The sequence below is a fragment of the Siniperca chuatsi genome, linkage group LG18, assembly GCF_020085105.1.
Source record: "Siniperca chuatsi isolate FFG_IHB_CAS linkage group LG18, ASM2008510v1, whole genome shotgun sequence".
Lineage (NCBI taxonomy): Eukaryota > Metazoa > Chordata > Actinopteri > Centrarchiformes > Sinipercidae > Siniperca > Siniperca chuatsi.
This window is the reverse complement of record NC_058059.1, coordinates 3,317,476-3,336,759: the sequence shown is the minus strand read 5'-3', so window position 1 is coordinate 3,336,759 and position 19,284 is coordinate 3,317,476. Positions and strand designations below refer to the sequence as shown.

Below are 19,284 nucleotides of genomic sequence, written 5' to 3'. Positions count from 1 at the left end.
TCTTGACCTCTATTTCCTTTTTTTTAGAATTTTCTTTATTTAAAAAGTTATAGAGCTGCAACGATGAGTTTATGGATAGAAAATGAATCTGCAACTATTTTGATAATTGATCGTTTTAGTCATTGCTGTGGGCAATTTTCACTATTTTCTTACATTTTGTAGTCAAACCAATCGATTTCATCGAGAAAACAATTGTTAGTTGCAGCCAAAAAAAGTTGTCCTCCATGATTTATTTGTACAGCACTTCTCTCTGATGTGAGGAACAAAACACATTTTGACCGCTGGCTATAAAGGCTGCAATAATTTAACTTTGGTTAAATTAAGTTTAGCCATTACTGCACACTTAAAGAGCAACTTGCAGATTGAATTCTGTTGAAAATTAAATAGCACTAAAATATTTTTTCTATGAAAACCATCTATCTGAATTTGTAGTTTGAATTCCCCTCTGAAATCTCCTGGAGCTAATCTTAAATTTTGAGATTTCAAAAACGTATTTTTTTTTTTTGCAGGATCTGATAGAAAGTTCAAGTGTCTGCAGCTTCAGTCGCTCATCTGATCTTGTGGATGTTGAATTTTTCATCTTGAGTTTTCATGTTAACAATCCAAATTGAGCAACTCCAATTGAGAACTTTTTGACTTGACTTGAATTTTTAGATCCAAAAATAACCAGACTTTGAGCAACTTGAATATAATCTTTTGAATTTTGGACACGCACAAAAAAAAACAACCTTAAAAATCATCTTACTTTAGATGTTTTAAACCAATCAATTCTTTCAATATCAACTTTTATAAGTCCTTAAAATGCTCAGAAAAATTAAAATGTGAACATCTAGAATTTCATGACAACTTTGGCAAACTTTGGCTGCTGAGGAAAATCATATGATACGATCGAAAGCTCCAGAACAGCTACTAAAGGGACAATGTGGTGAAAATGTTTTGCAAAACTAAAGATCAAGTTTTTGAAATTGCACGACTTGAAATTTGAGGGAATTCAAACCAGATAAATTCAGATAGATGCTTTTCAAAGAAGAATATTTAAATACTATAAATTCTGTGTTGTTTAAATTTCACAATTAGGTATTAAATTACTTATATGATACAAATCCTTATGGCCTTTCTTTGCCTCCGTACATTATCCTACCAACAACAAAATAACAATGTACATACTGTAATTTTTAGGGAGTGTGTTTCAAGTTTAAGGGCCCTGGTCACAAATTAACCTTTTGTCCTTTAAATGGGAAACCAATTAAATTTTCAATTTTCAATTGTGACGGGTGCAGTGCACAGTCAGTCCCTGCAGGGGGCAGCAACACATCTGAAGTGAATTATTGCTGGTTCATTTTGTACACGAGGAAGAGCAATATCCTAGAATTACAGCTGTGAATACAGTGTTAAGATAGCTAGCTAAAGTGTTAGACAATTACAATGTATTAGCTATCAAAACATAAATGTAATGTTTGTGTTTATGGTAACATGCTGATGGTTCTGAACTAAAAGGCATTAGCTTTGACTGCCTTAACGGCAAGTTATATTTAGCCGTTAGCTGATTAGCTTGCTAGTCATCTGGTTAGCTAGCTGGACGTGTAGCTGGTTTAGCTAGCTGTCACCGGATTGTTTTGTTCTTTGTAAAAGTAGCCGTTTCTCTTATAACACATGAGTGTGTCTCTGGTCGTTATCCGATTGGAATTAGCCGCTCAGTCTCCTTCTCCAAAAGGTTTCCAGTACTCAGCTGGTGAGTTACGTTTCTCACAACGTCAACGTTAAAGTCACTGCTTTTGTGTTTAGCTAGCCATGAAGCTAACTTAACCAGCAGTGACAGGTGAGGGCGTACAGACTGAAGATACTTCTATCTTAGCCAGTTCGTGGTTTGCAAAAGTAGACAGTGTTTATTGAATTAACCTGACTACAATTTGAATAACGTGTGCCCGTGATGTTGAGATGCTCAGTGGTCCAGTTTGTTCATTAGAGCTCACAGACACTTTTCGTTTCTCTTCTCTTATCTTCAGTTGAAGGCATGTCAGATGAGGAACTACAGGAGAAAGCTCTGGGTGCAGCCAAACACACTCTGAGTGGAAAGACCGATCTGGAAAGAGCAGCTGTACTGCACCAGCACATCGGTAGCAGAGCCATGGGGGACATGGTTATAGAAACCTTTGAGCCCAGCCCAGGTAAGCATATGCATGTTGCAGAAGGCTCTAAAACTAACACGCTGGAAAGGAACAATAACTATATAGTTCTTCGTGGTTCCTGGCATAGTACATTATCAGATTAGTGTCTGCCATAAACTGGTTCTTAAAGGATGGGGTTGGCAATAATTTATATATTTCTTAGTGTCAACAAATCTGTTGTTGACCAAAAACTATTAAAAACATACAAATGAGCCACACTGTTGCACTGGGTGACACTTTACTGTACTGCACTGTAGTTTATCTTGACTCAATCCCACACACACCGTCCTGCTGCCCCAAATACTTACTAGAGCACCAAATGTGGATTAATCCACCGCTAAAAGTAGTCCCCAACAAATGCACTATTTACCCCTGTTTACGTAACGTTTGGTAAAAACTACAGCGACCAGCTGTTTTAGGAAACTATGAAAGATTTATGTATTCAATAGGAATACATAGTTTGGAGTTGAGTGCCACAGACAGGGTCGGAAAGTATTGAGAGACAGACTTCTTCAACAGTCTTGGTTTTGGTCTTTACATGGGACACAAGTACACATTAACAAAAATGTAGACTATCGCCAGCTTTACCCTTTAGACACATCAAAATATGTTTGCAGATTTGAAACTACTGAATTTTCACTCTAGATAAAGGAGGAGGTGAAGACCCCGGTGGATCAGCAGAGCAGAACTGTGAATCTCAGGCTGCTAAGCCTGAAGCAGACAGTCAGGAGGTCACTGAGGGTTCACAGGACAACAGTGAAGCAACAGGCGCTTCTCCTGACTCCCCCTCCAAGCAGCTGCCGGACCAGATCTCTTTCTTCAGTGGCAACCCCTCAGTAGAGATCATCCATGGTATCATGCACCTCTACAAGACCAAGTGAGTCACATCTGACACGTTTGTTCATTGCTTCAGCGGTTATCTGCTGTTTCAGCACGGGATGTGTATGTTTCGTCTTGTTGCAGCAAAATGACGTCGCTGACTGAAGACGTAAGACGCAGCGCTATGGTGTGCATCCTGACTGTCCCAGCCACCATGACGAGCCATGACCTCATGAAGCTTTTGGCACCGTTTAATGATGTCATGGAGCATATGAAGATCATACGGGACTCTACCCCGAACCAGTACATGGTTCTCATTAAGTTCTGTACACAGGTAAGATCTTGGCTTAATCATGATTAGAGTTGTTTACCTGTACTAGTGAAGTTTTCAGGAGGTTATTGTATGTTTTCATTCCGTCTGTTTGATTTGAATGTCTGTCTATCTTTGCCTAAAGATCAGTTGATTTGATTTTGATTCCAGTTTTCATAACTACTGTGCTGTGCTCATGTTCTGGAGAGAAGTTCAGGCACCCAGGACTTCCTAGTTGGCTGCTTAAGAGCATTACATTCATGGGCTATTTGCAGTTTAAGCTTTAGACTTTGGAGTGTTTGTGAAGTATGTGGAGGTTTGTGCCTCAAATTTCTGACTTTGGTCATTATCTGACTCAATGCTGATTTTTTTTTTTTTCTTCTCTGTCTTTGTTCAGGCAGACGCAGACAGTTTTTACACAGCGTGTAATGGCCGCCAGTTCAACTCCATAGAGGACGCAGTGTGCCAACTGATCTATGTGGAGCGGGCAGAGGTTATAAAGTCCGAAGAGGTAAATATACGCATTCTGAGGTGTTCCTATAATCACTCCACTACAGTCTTTAAAAATAGATTCCCCAAGTTGTTCTTAAAATGTAACTGTTTACTAGAGCTGGTACAATTTGTCAATTAAAGGGGTTAAATTATCAGCAACTATTTTGATAATCGATTGATCATTGAAAGAGTCATTGTTCAAGCAGACATGTGAGACAGTGTGAGGATTTTCTGCTTGTCTTTGTTTTTCATCGTTGTAAACTGAACATCTTTGGGTTTTTGGCTGTTAGTTGGACAAAACAAGACATTCGAAGACGTCACCTTGGACTCTGGGGAAACTGTGATGGACATTTTTTACTATTTTATTTACCAAACAACAAATTGATTAATTGAGTAATCATCTAAATAATCAGTACTGAAAATGATTGTTAGTTGCGGCCCTAATTGTATGTACAGTATATTGTAGGGTGGTACGGACATGGTCTATGATGGCCATTGTAAACTAATACCGCTCCAGCACTTTAGCAAATAGTTTCCTTTCTCTGATCTCCTCCCCTTTCCCTCTGTACCCTGTACCCCCCCACCCCCACCCCCACAACAGGGAGCCAGTCTGCCGGTGATGGAGCTGACCGAGCTGCCAAAGTGCACTGTGTGCCTGGAGAGAATGGACGAGTCCGTTAACGGCATCCTCACTACTCTCTGCAACCACAGCTTTCACAGCCAGTGTCTCCAGCGGTGGGAAGATGCCTCGTGAGTTGTATAGACACACACACACACACACACACATTACCATGCTGCCCTGTGTTTCCTTCATGATGTTACATTTTGCCTTTTGTAAAATCTTTGGCTCTCCCACTCATTTACAGTATTTGATATTTGCTCTCATGAATTACTATTGGCGGAAATTATGTGGACAATACTAGTTTAAATGTTTAAATTGATTTATTTTTAACCCAGAGTACCTTTTTTAGTGATAAGCTTATTTCTGACCTCTTTTCTCTCAGAGATGTGACTAAAAAATCTGTTCTGCTTTGGGTTTACCTTAGTCAGTAACCCTCCTGCTGCATGATTGCAACAGTTCATGAGATTTAGTTTAAATATAGGACTGATCTACAACCATGTAAATAAAGGAAGCTTCTCACTAATGACAGAATCACATGCTCTCTCACCTGATTCTTAGTCCACTGGTTATTTCTCCGGGCTTCGTGTCATGTGTTGTTTGTTTGTCCTCCTCTTTACATGTATTCTTCTGTTTCACAAAGGACCACCGCACACTGACAATAGATGAATATGTGCTCTGTTTCCAGGTGTCCTGTATGTAGGTACTGTCAAACACCAGAACCAGTTGAAGAGAACAAGTGCTTTGAGTGCGGAGTGCAGGAGGTAACTGATGTCACTTTTCTACTGGATCGTCTTTTAATTCACTTCAGCTTTTGTATTTAATTGAACCTCTTCTCACCCACATTGCTCTTTTCTCTGTAGAACCTGTGGATTTGTTTGATCTGCGGGCACATCGGTTGTGGTCGCTACGTTAGCCGGCATGCCTACAAGCACTTTGAGGAAACGCAGCATACTTACGCTATGCAGCTCACCAACCACCGTGTCTGGGACTACGCAGGAGGTACTGAATTTGTGCGGGTGGGCTGTGTGTTTGTGTGAACAGGCACATGTTGCTAGTTGAGGATGGTGAAAGTAAATTGCAAGATTAAATCTTTGGGACCAAGAATTTATGGCTATTAAAGCTGCTTTAATTAATTGTGGCCACTAGAGGGCAAAAGAATACCGTAACAAGTTGAGAGACAGCCCTATTAATCAAATGTTGTTATGGCTTGTTTATTTATTTTACAATGCCTGATATTTCACTTTATTTATTTATTTTAAACATTTTATTTATTAACTAATTTCATCCATGCTTGTGCTTTGTTCTCCATTATACAAACTAATTTCGCCATACAATATGAATATAACAAGACAAAGAACATACCATAACGTAAGCATCATATGTAAATCCATTACCAGCCATTTTAGGTGAGGGAAGAAAAAAAAAATTAAATTCATTAAAATAATATTAATCATAATAAATTAAATTTTATAATAAAATAAAATAAGTACAAAATAAAACGTAGGTGAAAGCTGATTACGTAACAGTAATAGAAAAAAAAGCCCTATACAGTATGTCATCATAATAGTTTACTCAGCTTAATAATAAAACATACTTCCCCAAGGACCAAAGAAGAGAGACTTCAGGAGAGACCAACTTAGTTGGAACAATACAAATTACAATGTAAAACAATTACAATATGATATCAAAATCACAGTATTATATCAAAATCTCAATGTTTCAAAAATTCAATAATAACCATGCACTCCCAATAGTTATATTCAATTTAAAATCAATAGGCTAATAGATTTACAAAAAATAAATAAATTCTGTTATAAAAATAGGCTATTAAAATGATCATTTCTATATGAGGGTATTTACAGTGCTCATTCTGTTATCTACAGTTCTCATCATTACGAGTATAAAACTGTTATTGTACTCCCAATAGCTTCAGTCACACAACAATTACTGTACATTCACGATCTAACCTCTCTCATTCATCCTCTTTGTTTACAGGTGACAACCTGTGAGCTGCCTGGTTGCCTTGGCAACAGTCAACTACAGCGCTGCAAACCAGCTAATCAGCTGTTCGGGCTCTGGCTCTAACGTCTACATTCTGTTAAACTCTAAGAGTAAACAAAAGAAACCGCTGGGATAAAACTAATAACCCCGTTAGTACGAAACAAAATAAAACAAAGAAAATATACACTACAAAACACTCTTAACATTAAATCCTACACACACACGTATCAGTGGAGTCAGGCAAACGTTACACCTGACTCCCTTCGACATGTTTTGACAGGTAATTTGACAACAACCACTTGTGAACGGCAAGCTAATGCCAACTTGTCCCTATTTAGGAGCTAGAGCATATACCGCTAACAAACAAACTACAATGCATACAACGGTACACTAAACAGAAAGCCTGCATTACTGAACTGTACCAATGCTTATTTGATATTTACCGACCTGAAAGAATAAATGAAAAACAATATTGTGAGTCGGCTGGTCTTCAGTGGCTTTACTCGATCATCAGCAAATAACTGCAGCTGAACAACGCAGTGCCAGCTCATGTACCTGCAGGTGGTCTCGCGCCTTTTATACTCAAAATAGAATAGAAACATGCAAAATAAAGTGCATACACATAAACTAATGCATTTAAATAAGTGGCCACTTACATATAAATATCCTATGTGCCACACAAACACATGGTTGCAATGTTCTGTCCATTTTTTCCATCTGTTATCGGCTGTGCGTCTTTGGTTTCTAATTATATATGTTATTCTTTCCATAGTATGTACTTGGTTGATCAGATGCCTCCATGTCTGTATTTGTGGCTTGTATGTTTGACACCAATTGCGTGCGATTGCTTTCAGTGCAGTAGTTCTAAAGATTCTTGCCAAGTATTTGTCTTGTTCTTCTACTATATGTAATGGGCTCATACCAAGAAGATAGTACTCGACGTCCAGCGGTAAATTTACTTGCAGTATCATCTGAACGGCATTATGTATTGCTTCCCAAAATGATTTTAATTCTGGGCACGACCATAATATATGAGAACGGGTCCTCCAGCACTTTGAAGTAATGTTATCATCGTATTTTCCATGAATACTCACGCCAAACAAGTGAATTTGTTGTTTTGTGAGTGTTGATATTCATTTACCTCCATTCATCTTCTGATATATCAATTTGTAATTCCTCCTTCCATTTTTCTTTTGCCCTTGTTTCATCTTGTCTATTTGTGTTAGTAAAAAAAAATTATAAACAGCAGATATTTGATTATTTATTATACTATGGTTTTTCAAAATAAGCATACATCTATAATAGTTTTACCTACTAGCACATCCAGCGGACACAAAGCAACGTTAGCGTTCATTCGGAATCGTTGGCAAAACAGTCCCACCACGTGGTCCATTCAGTAGCTGTTCTGCAGCTTTCGATCGTATCACGTGATGTTCAGCAGCAGATGGAGTTGCCCAGTTGCCTCTGAGCTCTTTAAGGACTTCTCGTCCATGTTGGCTTATAAATTGAGACCTCACCTTGACCTTGAAAGTCCAGTATTCACTGTCCTTATAGCTCTGTTTTGTTTTCCACCAAATCGTACGAAAAACATCTGGATCTTTAGCTGCTAAACGTTCCGCTTTGTTCACCAGCTAGTCTCTGTGTTTGTCTGTCTGCTGTCTGGTGCTGAGCAGGTAGCGAACAGTGTGTTTATCACAACGTTTTTGCAGAGAACGGTCTGAGAGCACAGAGAGCGAACCATACTGTAAATGTCCCATAAAACCAAAACATTGAGCAAAAGGAGGATAAAAAAAAATCTCACCCAGAAATGTCTGGTGCCCCATGAACTAAGGCTGAGTCCGTACTGCAGCGGCGCGGGTTCAAATCCAACCCGTGGCCCTTTGCTGCATGTCGTCTCCGCTCTCTCTCCCACAATCCCTGTCTCTCTTCAGCTGTTCCTGTCAAATAAAGGCAAAAAGTCCAAAACATAACCTAAAAAAGAAATGTCCTGCTCTCAAGCTTAATTAGATCCAGTGTAGGGCTGCCTGCAGCCAACAGTTTCATTTTCTTGTCCCAGTTATATTCTCGCTTAATCAATTTTGTCTACAAAATTTCAGAAAACAGTGAAAAATGACCTGTATAATGTATTCATATTGCTATAAAACAGAGAAAAGCAGCAAATCGTCAAGTTTGAGGAGCTGGAACTAGCGAATGTTTGGCATTTTTCCTTAAATAAATGACTGAATGAATGAAATTTTTAAAATGAAGCAATTATCAAAATAGTTGCCAGTTAATTTTGTTGATTGATTGATTGATTAATTGATTGTTTCAGCTCTAATCCGGGCGGGCCAACGTTTTTGTTACACTAACTGACCAGCCAACGGTGATCTGTGTGGTTACAGATAACTACGTGCATCGGCTGGTGGCCAGTAAGACTGACGGGAAGATGGTGCAGTATGAATGCGAGGGTCAGGGAGACATCTGCCACGCTGAGAAAATTGATGCACTTCAACTAGAGGTAAGCATTTCCTTTTTGTTGCTTTGTTTGCTAAATCAACACAGAAATGTTGTAATTAATTCTCCATGTCTGCAGTACTCGTACCTGCTGACGAGTCAGCTGGAGTCTCAAAGGATTTACTGGGAGAATAAGATTGTTCACCTGGAGAAGGAGACAGCTGAGGAGGTACTGAGTGCTATATATGATACAGGCTTAAAGTATTTAAATAGGTTTAATTACGTTGTCTTGCTGATATCAGACTCATCATCTATATATTTTTTTCTTTATCATTCTTTGCATGTATGGGCCTAACTCCACGTCTTTCAGATAAACAACATGAAGGCTAAATTTAAGGAGACCCTGGAGCGCTGTGATAACTTGGAGCGGCGGTTCGGCGAAATGAGCAAAGAGAAGCAGGGCATAGAGAAAAAGTAGGTGAAGACTGACGCGTCCGTTTCTTTCGTTGCATTACATTGTACGTTTTGGGTTTGTGGGCTCATCAGTCTCATAGCAGTTATTTCATGATCCTTTTTTCTGTGTTGGGTTTTGACAGAAACACAGACACAAAGCCAGGACAGACACCACTTTTAAACCAACAATTAGAGTAGGGTTGAAGGTTTTCCCATTATTTTAATATTTTTACTTCCCATGAATATGACATTGATTCTAATTTTCTGATGTTATTCTGTAATATTTGTTAGTATATTTGATATTATTTCATTTAGACTGAAAAGTACTCTTTCTTTGAGGTGGGGAAAAAAACCCACAATGCAAAGCTGTACAGAATGATATGATATGATATTACTTTTCATCATATCCTCTTACCATCTTTACTGTGCAGACCTGAGGTTATTACAGCTGCAGAGGCAGGGAAGGAATATCCACATGCTGCCATTTCAGTGGTTTGGAGAATTGTTGTATGTTTAGTTGTGACGTTGATGCTGCTCTGCAATCAGTCCTGTAAACTGCCATTTAAGCATAAAAACGAATTGGGAGAGATCGCTGCAGATGAAACGTCGATCCAGTTAAATCGCTGTAATAACTGCAATTTAAAGTCGCACTATAGCTATTATAGTTTTTGGAGAAGGTGTTTTTAATAGCACGTGTGGTACACAAACCGCAGCTCAAAGTGCTTTACAGGAGAAAAAAGAAAAGAGCAGAGAATTTAAACAACAGCTAAAATGTGATTTAACTGGTATTATATATGTATTTCTGTGCGCTGGGTCTGGTCACAAGTGCAGCAATGGAGCTTTTTTTCCCCAACAGACAGTTGGAAATGTCAAAACAGAAAAAGCACAGGTAGAATTAATCACATTAATTAGGCGTGTCAGTTCCAGGGCTTTGGTATTTTGTATGCTGGCTCACATCATTAACATTATTAGCTCCACATCCACTTTTCCTGTTATGACAAGTCAAAATACCTGTTTTGATAGGTATTTATGCTAATAATAATGCTGTTAAAATGTTTTATTGAAGGAAAACTACAGTTTATTACAACTCGGGTTCTATAGCGAGAGCTACAAAAATAAAACCCAAGTTGAAATAAACCGTAGCTTTCCTTTAACAACTCCTTCAGACTCTTGCCAACATACATCTCCTCTGTTTTTGCGTGTTCAGGTGCAGTCAGTTGAACGGTCGGGTGGTGAAGCTGAGCCAAGAGCTGAAGGAGGAGCAGGAGATGAACCGCTGTCTGAGAGCCAATCAGGTGCAGCTGCAGTCCCAGCTGGCAGAGGAGGAACGCAAAGGAAAGGAGAGCGGTGAGTGAGCAGGGGACGGTAACTGATCTGAACGGTTTCTACATTATCCAAATAGTTTTAAATTATTTTGCTAGTCACCATCACAACACAAAGGCCACCGCAGCATGCTATAAACATGTTTATTTTGGTGGAAGCTGGAGTGTTTTTATCAATATAGACTGAAAAATGGAACTGACTCCCTCATCAAAGAGATTTGGTTTAATGGGTGATGATGTATAGAACAAAAGGTGCCGACAGAAACATTTTAGAGTCTGTTGAATTTTTTTTTTGTGGCAGCCAGCCAGCGCCAGCAACACAACAAGTGAAAGAAAACATACAGTCACAACCCTCTCAGTGAGGGGGAAATAAAAGATTTCAATTTTATTTCAGTAGATATCAAGATGTTATTGTGTATTTACATGTAGATCATTTTAATATGGTAATATCTTCACAGTAGCACATACCAGTAGGGATTTCACAATCAGGTTTGTTTAGCCCTCATCCGAGCCCTTTAACGTTGGGTATCTTCTGATACGAGTCCAATCAGATACTTATATTTACCTAAATGATTAAATATATATTTGACACATTGAAATAACAAATGTAGCCTGCTAAATTTGGAAAACCTTACCTGTTTTTACTACTTGATCCAAGTACTGAAAGAGACTGCGACTCTTGAAATTGCTGTCACGTGATCAGATAGATTGTTTTACAGTGGTGTTACAGAGTTAAGCATCTTCCCTCACAAATGATCTTTGGCTGAGTACAGACTGCACTTTAACCAGACAATAAACTAGTTTAATTTTGGCCTGTTATCAAGTTATTCGCGGAATTAACGTTAATTAACGATGGTTGATCTGACCTGCCGCCGCGACGTTTGTCATTTTAACCAGCAAAAGCGACAAATCAGTGCCGTCTAAAGAGGAGAAGCTGCTACCTGAATGTTTTTACACTGCTCTTTGCTAATTGGAGAGAGGAGAGATAACACATTCGTTAGCATCAGAGTTTAGCAAATCGGTGTGTTTTGCCAAACGCAGTGTCAGAACTCAGAATCAGTTGCACCGGTGCTCCCACATAATTTTTCTCATTTTCACTCGCATATGGAGTGAGATGCTCTCACTGTAGGCTGTCATAAAAAAGGAGAGCAGTGCTACGACACTAGCAGGCTGAGGTGGACAAAACACAGTAAAGTACAGTAATTTGATGGGGTTTTTATTTTAGCCAACACCAATCCATTAAAATATGCCCATATCAGCCCCGAAACGGCTCGGGACGTCTCTACAAACCTGGTTCCAAATAAGCTTGCTGCTCATTTACCAGGTCACCTTTGTGTCTCCAACTGCTGCTGACACCCAATAAATTGATCAGCATAGTTAATGCCACACTAAAGAATCCAGAGCAACAGGACCATGCTAGAGACAGATATGCAACAGGTATGCGTCGAAGGCTTGGCCGGCAAGTATTCAGAATAAGGCGATACTCCCGTACACAAAAGATCAAAAGCTAGATGGTTTATTTTTGTTCTGGCCAGCTGTCATGTAGTACTTCCTCATTTATACGGCAATATTTGCAAATCATAAACAAATTCCTGTTAGGCAGCGAGCTGTGTCAGTAGCTGAGTGGAGTCGCATCCTGCAGGTAGACAGGAACTGCTCCTTCACTGCATGAAGGATAGAAGTGTTTGTACAGGACATGGAAAAAGTTAAAGAAACACTTCAGGATCAAGTACTTTGTAAGGAGTCTCTTTGCCCTTAAGTCAGCTTCAGTCCACCAGTACAAAATCCTATCCACCCATTTGCAATCTCTACAGTAAAATAGATATTTTATCAATCGCCAGTTAATTAACTAGCCCTCTTTTTTTCTAATAGTGTGTGTTTCGAATATTTAAAAAATCACGAGAGCAGCATTTGCACTGCATACGTTCTGACATTTCAGCCCAGGGAGGTTTTCGTCACTACGCTGCCTGAGGGCAACGTAAATGTCAGGTTAGAGGAGGTTTGAATGGAAATTTTAGGTCTACAGTTTAGTCGTATCTTAAAACTCTGAGGAGGAGGTTGTTTAAACAAATGTTCCCCGTACATGTTCTCTCTGTTTATGTGGAAGAGACACACACACTTGGTGCCATTTCACTTGTTTTGACGAGAGTGATTCAAAAGTTTAATCACAGCCTTTGCAAAAATGTTACACACTGTATAAGAACAGAACCACTAATTATGTGCCTTCCTGTTGGAGTCAATTTAAGCACTTTTATAATTACCACGTTTCCTGTTCACATGTATTAACGGGAACAAGTGTAATCTAATTTGTGGGGTTTTTGGGTTGTTTTTATTAAGCGACTAGTCAGAGTTTAGACATAGTTTAGTTAGACATTTGCTAGCTCGCTTGGTTGGTGACTCAAGCTAAATCAACACGTGTGCCGTTTCTGTTGCAGTGCCCTGTAAAGATTATGTTGAGAGAAGGGATTTTCCAGTAGTCATTCAGACATTTCTTTCTACAAAGCTGAGTAAGATTTCTTGTTTTGGGCGTGGAATTATTCTTATCTTTTAACGACTTAACTGACATATCAGAATATTCCTAACGATGCAGCTGCTGATTAAGTTAACCAAGTATTCCATTGATTAGACCGATCATGGATTTTTGAGAGTCAAACAATCAGCTGACGATATATATCTGCCATCATTTGTTTTTACAAAACATAAACAAACATGTTTATTAAATCACCCTTAAGGGATATTTAGCAAAGAATTGTGACCAAGATATGAGCAGAGAATTTAAACAACAGCTAAAATGCGATTTAACTGGTATTATATATGTATTTCTGTGCGCTGGGTCTGGTCACAAGTGCAGCAATGGACATTTTTTCCCCAACAGACAGTTGGAAATGTCAAAACAGAAAAAGCACAGGTAGAATTAATCACATTAATTAGGCGTGTCAGTTCCAGGGCTTTGGTATTTGGTATGCTGGCTCACATCATTAACATTATTAGCTCCACATCCACTTTTCCTGTTATGACAAGTCAAAATACCTGTTTTGATAGGTATTTATGCTAATAATAATGCTGTTACAATGTTTTATTGAAGGAAAACTACAGTTTATTACAACTCGGGTTCTATAGCGAGAGCTACAAAAATAAAACCCAAGTTGAAATAAACCGTAGCTTTCCTTTAACAACTCCTTCAGACTCTTGCCAACATACATCTCCTCTGTGTTTGCGTGTTCAGGTGCACTCAGTTGAACGGTCGGGTGGTGAAGCTGAGCCAAGAGCTGAAGGACATTTCCGTCCCTATAGCCACACCGCTAGCATGGCCTGTCTGGTGGACAAACTTTGTCATAGCAGCTCTGTTTCTAAACTACCACCAGCTTACCTGTGGCATTTCTGTACTGACATTTCTTGTTACTTATCAGCTGACACATATGTAGACACTGATATATCTGTGATAAGCTACCGTTTATCAATAATAACGGGCGGACAGTAGGAGCGGATTCACACGGGTGGAATCTGAGATGACCGCGTTATTTATTGCTTCAGCAGCCTCTATGTTTGTGTTGTGGAGCATTTCCCTGTAAGATCTGAAAGTCTACGCCACTTTGCCACTTGAAGTGTTTCGCCATCTTTGGTGTTGCTGGTTAGCACAGCAGCACAGGATGTAAGTACAACTCCTCCCCAAGCTACATCGCTTCGTCAGTGGGATCAATTTTGACTTATCCCATATTTTTTTTATCATTAATGATTACGACAATGATGATGGTATAGCTTTTATAGGTTTCTTCACTCTTTGCACAGGTTTTCTAATGTTTGTAGGTCTAAATGTTTATTTCAATCTCATGTATAGACAGGAAGTTCACACAGCTGTGTGGCGGCCACAACCTTATTGTATACATTCTATAGCATATTACGCATTTGAGGTTGGAAGTATGTCAAGCAAAAGGTTTTAACTATTATCTTGGTTTTACAAGTTAAGCGAGCTGTACATCCATCAGTAATTGGTTGATCAGCTGCAATCAACAGGCAGACACCGTTAGAGAGCAGCTGGTGAACATAGTGGAGCATTTAGAAGCTAAAGAGCCAGATATTTCCCTCAGGAGTTGGTGAAGACAGAGCTAAAAGAGAGAGAATATTGGACTTAGTGATAATGTTGTTCCATAACTACCGGATGTTCACTATATCAACTTAAAAAGTGATGATATGCCAATGTTGTGTTCACAAATTGTTTCCGCTGTTCCCCAAATGGCCACAAACTCTGTTAATAAATCTTATTCTTCATTTGTGAAAGTTGCAGTAAACTCATAGGGTATGTTTTCCTTCTTTAAATATATTTAACTTCTCTTTATTGTCTGGTGTTTTTCCTGTAGGCGAGCGTAAAGATGTGGCAATAGCAGAACTAAAGGAGCAGCTGAGAGACGTGATGTTTTATCTGGAAACACAGCAGCAGATTGAACACCTGCCTCCGGAGGCTCGCAGTGAAATCCAGGAGGGACAGATCAACATCGGAGCCAGCCCGACGGACAACGCTCTGGGCTCGGCAGGAGCAGGCCCCTCCTCTGGCAGAGGCAGGAGAGGCCGGGGCAGGAAAAGGAAGTAGGCAGTGGTTCAAAATCTACTGGAACATGCTAGAAAACTATGGCTGCCTCTCAGCGTGGACACATGTTCATGGCCTTTTTGTTAACATGCGTCTACATCATTGTGGTTCCCCAGAAAGCACTCGGAGGAGAAATGAAGGCTCGATGGTAGACGCTTAACTTCTTGAAGAAAGAGTAAATAGTGATGATATTTACCTGTACAATTTCCCACATTAACTTAATGTAGCTTCCACAAGAAGAAAGGGGGAAAATATGGGTGGATTGCGCCGTCATTAAAGACACAGCAACCTTTGTGGTTTCCAAATATATTCATCTGTGTGATGTAAATCTATTCTGATATTTCCAAATCTAAAAGGAGTATCTATTTTGGTCATAAATGGTATTTATTGATCAAAATTATGTTCATTTGTGCCCAGTCTAATACCCTGTAATAATACTTCTTATCTAAGTCTGTTCGACCTCTTTATATTTCTTTAAAATTGAAAGATGAAAGAGAAGCTGGTAGATTAAAGTGTTTTCTTTGTGTAAAAGAAAATTATGACCAAGTTTTCTCATGTTTTCCTAAATCTTGTTTTTATATATTCTTAAGTAAAATGCTGAAATGTTTAACGAACATTATTTCTCAATAGATTCCAAAACTTTACGCTGAAAATGACTCAGGATGACTAAGATAACCTGAGGAGAAACATTGATTTGCCATGTTGCTTTTTCTGATCCGTGCAGTTGATGAGTGTTGGAAAGTCCAGGGACAGAAGCCAACTCTTACCCGCTGACAGGAAGCTTTTAGGGGGAAGCAGGAAGCATGTTTACCTGTTATTATCTACAGTAGGTCAGTGATTCCCAACCAGGGGTACTTTTACCACAGGGGGTACTACTACTGCATTTGTCAGGAAGTACCTGAAAGGATTGTGAAGTAGCTCTGCTGAATTGAAAAAAATAGAAATTATTATAAATTGGTAAAAAAAAAAATATATATATATATATATACACACATTTGCATTTAGGAGGAAAATAAACTCAATTTGGATTGCAAAGTGGGGCGGATCTTATATCGGTATATTTATGGACACAACAACCAATAAACTATCAGCTATGACCGGCTGACTGCACAGGACCCTCCTCCCACCAACCGGAGGCAGCGGTAACACCTGAACACTATGTTCTGCCATTGGCTGAAACTAGTTGGTGAAACATAACTAAGCACAATTACTGTACTTAAGTACTATATTGTGGTACTTGTACTTTACTCCAGTATATCCGTTTTTATACTTCTACTCCACTACATTTCAGTGGCAAATTAAAAAATTTACTCCACTGTTTTTATTTGTTGCTGTAGTTACTTACTTTACAGATTCACATTTTACATACGAAACACACGTTCGTCTTATAATATATGATACGTGGTTACAATTAGAGCTGCAACAATTAGCGGAGTGACAGAAAATTAATCGTTTTTTGGTTTGGTTTAGGTTAAAAACTCCAAACACTGTTTAGTTTAAGCTTCTCAAGTGTGAAAATGTTTTGCTTTTCTTTCTCTTTTAAATAATAGTAAATTGAATATTTGGGGATTTTGGACTGTTAGTCGGACAAAACAAGACATTTGATAACATCACCTCAGCCTCTGCATTTTTAACTCTGATATACTCTAGACCAAACAATTAATCAAGAAAATTATCTGCATATTAATCAGTTATTATTATAATCATTAGTTGCAGCCCTTGTTATAAACAATTGGTTAAAGAAATTAGCTCCACATTGACCAGCTCCTTACATGTCAGTGCATCAGTAATAATTATCCAGGGGCATGAGTACTACATTTGCTGTAAATACTTTCATACTAAAGTAAACATTTACTTGCACTGGAGTATTTTTACAGCTTAGTATTGCTACTTTCACTTAATACACTTAATAAATACTTCTTTCACCACAAGCCAGCTGACAGGTTGGGAACCACTGATCTAGGTCATGTTTTCTGACCTATACCTGTGTCAGGTGTGAGCCTGCACATCTGTCCTGTGTACAAAGCACTGACCACACAACATTTTTTGAAAACATTGGAGTGATCTATATGACCCTAGAGGTACGACGCTGGTGACAGAAAAGAACTGAACAAGATGTCAGTGTCCAGATGAAGCAACAGGTGACGTGATGAAGACGATCTATTCACGCCTTTTTTGTTAGATTCATTACTTAGTTAACCATTTTAACTTGCAGAATATTTATGTAAAAGCTTTAGATGGACCCAAAAGGCCTTAATTAATAACTGTGGTGTAGAGAAGACTTATTCGTGTTTTTATTAAAGAATTGGCTCACAAGGACGTTTACACTGAACAGGTAGAAAAAGGTCATTTCTATGCAAGTTTCTTTTTGCCCTACCTGAGAGCCCCCTATAGAAATAGTTCAACATTTTGAGAAACGCACTTATTCGCTTTCTTGCCAAGAGTGAGCTGAGAAGATCGATACCACACTCGAATCTGTTAAATGTGAAGCTACAGCCTGGAGACTGTTAGCTTAGCTTAGCATAAAGACTAGAAACGGGGGGGAAACAACTAGCCCGGCTCTCTCTCCCCCGGGTTTCTTTATGCTAAGGTTAGCTAATCGTCTCCTGGCAGTAGCTTCATAATTAACCAACAGATATGAGATTAGTATTGATTTTCTCATCTAACTCTTGGCAAGAAAACAAGTAAGTGTATGTAATGCAGAACTATTCCTTTTAATAAAGAGGAGAGTGGGAGGGTCAGCAGTTTATATCCGACGTGCCAGAGAGCAACTGTCACTTTACATGTAACTTTGTTTTAAGAGAGGAGAGAAAGAACTGATTTGTAGTTCCTTAGCGTACTCTGTGCGGTTGCACTAGCTACATCAATAAAAGAAGGATGTGATTTGTGTGTTCGTGTGTGTGTTGTAGTACAGCTGACTTTGATAAACATCCTAACTGGAGAGCACACTTTCAGTCCACAAGGAAAGGTTATTCTGAGTGCATTTTTGTTTTTGTTTTTTGCCATTGAATCTCAATTTCAGTTTTTGTTGTTGGCTCTGAAATCATGCTCCAACGTTGAATAAATAGTTTTCTAAAGGTGTTCTCATTGTTCTGAGGTAAACCGATGCAGTGTAAAAGTGAAACAGATGCTTGTCAGATTGCAGTTGAATGACGCAAACGGCGTGAGAAACTGCACTGACACCGTCTGTATCGTGCTAGAAATATAATTTATCTGTAGCATCAAAGTGCAGCTTTCATTGGTAGTGCTGTAGCTGACTGACTTTTACCGCCTGCTGCTGTTGTAGCAACTGCAACATCTGCCCCGAGGGCGCTGTCATGTATGACTCATTCCTCCTACCTACTACAACATTAACAATTTACTTACAGCAGCTTGTTGAAAGTAAACTGTGTACAGATGCTGGATGTAGCTGCACAGAGAAACACACTGAAGGATGATAACAGCTCAGACTTCCTGTGACAGTGTTCATAGAGTCTAAAAGCTTCCTTTTCACACCATCTATAGAGTAATTCTCAGTGTGGAGCATTAGTCGCTGTCATCTATTATGTAGAATGGCCCAATTATTGATGTATTAATGTATCACTTTAATGTTGCAGATGGTAAAGGTGGAGCTTATTTTAATTACTTGTATATACTGCTGTGTAGCTTAACTTTAAATAATAGCCCATATCATGTTATTAGTTGATTGATATTTTGTATTAATAATCTAAATTTATAAAGTAACTAAAGCTGTCAAATAAATGTAGTGGAATAAAATGTACAATATTTGCCACTGAGATGTGGTGGAGTAGAAGTATAAAGTAGCATAAAATGGAAATACTCACGTAAAGCACAAGTACATCAAAATTGTACTTGAGTAAATATATTTAGTTACATTCCTCCACTGTCTAGTTGTAAGCAAATGAGTATCCAAACACCTCTTTGTTTTCTATTTATATCCCAAGTACGGCCTTTAAAGTCTGTAGGGCCTACACCCACGCAGCACGGCTGCAACTACGTCGTTTTTCATTATCAGTGAATCGTGTTGTTTCAATCAATGTCACAAAATGGTGGAAAATGACAAAAATGACACTATTTAA

General features: G+C 38.8%; 1 protein-coding gene across 2 annotated transcripts; it reads left to right on the top strand.

The window, feature by feature from the left end:
- The first annotated feature begins 1,330 nt into the window (after nucleotides 1–1,330).
- On the top strand, nucleotides 1,331–15,497 carry LOC122866106 (BRCA1 associated protein). Of its 2 annotated transcripts, XM_044175319.1 has the most exons (13): nucleotides 1,332–1,732; nucleotides 2,007–2,168; nucleotides 2,814–3,045; nucleotides 3,132–3,321; nucleotides 3,695–3,808; nucleotides 4,391–4,539; nucleotides 5,097–5,172; nucleotides 5,272–5,410; nucleotides 8,794–8,909; nucleotides 8,985–9,074; nucleotides 9,216–9,319; nucleotides 10,506–10,645; nucleotides 14,979–15,497. In XM_044175319.1, the coding sequence occupies exons 1-13, from the start codon at nucleotides 1,654–1,656 to the stop codon at nucleotides 15,206–15,208; spliced, it is 1,821 nt and encodes a 606-aa protein (XP_044031254.1). In that variant the 5' UTR covers nucleotides 1,332–1,653; the 3' UTR covers nucleotides 15,209–15,497. The 2 variants fall into 2 exon arrangements, with proteins under 2 accessions (XP_044031255.1, XP_044031254.1); XM_044175320.1 differs by lacking the exons at nucleotides 10,506–10,645; nucleotides 14,979–15,497 and adding an exon at nucleotides 13,847–14,956 and having other exon boundaries at nucleotides 1,331–1,732.
- The last annotated feature ends 3,787 nt before the right edge of the window (nucleotides 15,498–19,284 follow it).

Bases quoted from the DNA above. Each gene is read 5' to 3' on its own strand.
- LOC122866106 (XM_044175319.1), top strand. From the start codon at position 1,654: ATGAGTGTGTCTCTGGTCGTTATCCGATTGGAATTAGCCGCTCAGTCT. The intron at 4,540-5,096 runs GTGAGTTGTATA...CTCTGTTTCCAG, and splicing joins CAGCGGTGGGAAGATGCCTC to GTGTCCTGTATGTAGGTACT. The intron at 8,910-8,984 runs GTAAGCATTTCC...CCATGTCTGCAG, and splicing joins TTGATGCACTTCAACTAGAG to TACTCGTACCTGCTGACGAG.